Here is a 1,821-nt window from a genome sequence, read left to right on the forward strand (position 1 = left end):
GTTCTGCAGCCTCATCAGCTTCTCCGCGTGCTCTGTCTCCTCCCGGGCCTGGCGAAGGAAGTACCTGGCGAAGTTGTTCAAAGCCACGTCATCTCGGGAGAAATAATAGGCCATGGACAGGTATACATAGGACGCATAGAGCTCCAGGTTGATCTGGCGGTTGATGGCGGCCTCGGAGTCGGGGTGGAAGTTCTGGCGCACCCGGGAGCGGGAGGTGGTGGATCTGGGAGGGTCCCGGGAGGAGGCAGCTGCGGCCAGCGGGCGGCTGGGGGCGACCAGCAGGGGATCCGGGGGGCGCCCAGGGGCCCAGCGCCTACGGAGCGCAGAGCCGCCGCACATGCAGCGCAAAGATACCTGCAAAGGGCTGATGCGCTTAGAGAGGAACCAGAAACAGGACAGCATGGCTCCTCCTCTGCGGAAGTGGGGAAACCGAGGCCAGGGCTGCACAGCGCCGGGTGAGGCGCTAGGGCGGCATGGCTGAATCCGAACGCAGCCCTAAGTGACGGTGACTGCGTCACACGCCCTGTCCCTTCTAGAGGCGCGGAGTTCCACGCTGAGGGCGGCCTGGGCAGCTCCGGGTAGGCCAACCCGTGCCAGCTCACCACTCCTTTCATCTCCACATTCGCCCAGTCGTCCACGCAAGATTTCTGTTCATAGGCGTTTGTCATTTATTTCCCCTCAGCTAAAAATACTGTCAAGAGTAAGAACTGTGACTTGCCAAAGAAGGGACCAAACTGTACTCGCCTTTCCTCTGACCTTTTCCTATCTAAGGACCTGAGGGGAGGCAAGGTAGTAAAAAGAGCTTAATATCTGTGAGATTAAGGGTCTACATCCAAAGCAGGTGCTTACACATTGACTAACTGCTTATATTAACATTCTTAAGTATGGAAATAATTGCCAGCATGCTGCACAAATTTTAAGTCTGTTTGTTTTAAAACACATACGTATTTTTAAATGTAAAATTCATCTTAATTGTGAAAGAGATGGGATACTGTAGAGATGGTAGGAGGAATACATATAAACTGGCTCTGAACTTGATGTTACTTTCCCTTTTCTGTTAATGCAAAGATACTTTTTTTTTTAAAAGACAGCTTTTAAAGAATTAAACTTTAAATAGCATTCAATCTTAAAAGACTATATGTTTAATTGTTGTAGGGTATTGGGGAAATAAGTGTGCTCTCACAGATGAAAGTTCAAAACAAATCCCTAATACTTCCTTTACTCAGAGATAACCATTATTAAAATGTTAATGATAATTCTCACAGATTAAAATACAATAATGAGAAATATATGTATCAGACACATGAATGTGAGTACATATGTATTTTAACAGCTTTATAGAGGTGTGATTGACATACAGTAAAGTGCAGATACTTAAAATGTACAATTTGACAGGGCTTGGCATAGGTATACATCTATGAAACTATCACCAAAATCAAGGTAATGGACATATTCGTCTCACTGCAAAGTGTTCTCATGCCCCATTGTACTTTGTAATCCCTTCCGTCTACCTATCTCTGTCCCATTCAAGACAACAACTGATCAGCTTTTCACACTAGTTGATAAGTCATTTTCTAACATTTTATATAATGGAATCAACAGTATGTACTTCCTTTTTGCCTACTTTTTTCCCCTTAGCTGAATGATTTTGAGATTCATCCATGTTGTAGCTTGTATCAACAGCTAGTTCCTTTTATTGTTGAGTGGCATTCTATTGTATGGATATGCCACAATTTGTTTATGCTTTCATCTAATGATAGATGTTTTGGTTTTTTATAGTTGTTGACTATTAAAATAAAGCTGTTATGGACATTCCTGTAT

The 1,821-nt window shown here is 44.4% G+C and overlaps 1 protein-coding gene across 1 annotated transcript; it reads right to left on the bottom strand.

Annotated features, from left to right (window-relative positions):
• Positions 1-3: 3 nt before the first annotated feature.
• LOC103259507 (ferritin, mitochondrial-like) lies at positions 4-402 on the bottom strand (the record flags this gene model as incomplete). The annotated part of the gene is made up of 1 exon (XM_008057168.1): positions 4-402. A coding segment is annotated over exon 1 (399 nt), but the record flags the coding sequence as incomplete, so codon positions are not given.
• Between the last annotated feature and the right edge of the window lie 1,419 nt (positions 403-1,821).

The sequence above is a fragment of the Carlito syrichta genome, unplaced genomic scaffold (genome assembly GCF_000164805.1).
Source record: "Carlito syrichta isolate Samal-C Ts95f unplaced genomic scaffold, Tarsius_syrichta-2.0.1 Scaffold302829, whole genome shotgun sequence".
NCBI classification, from domain to species: Eukaryota; Metazoa; Chordata; class Mammalia; order Primates; family Tarsiidae; genus Carlito; species Carlito syrichta.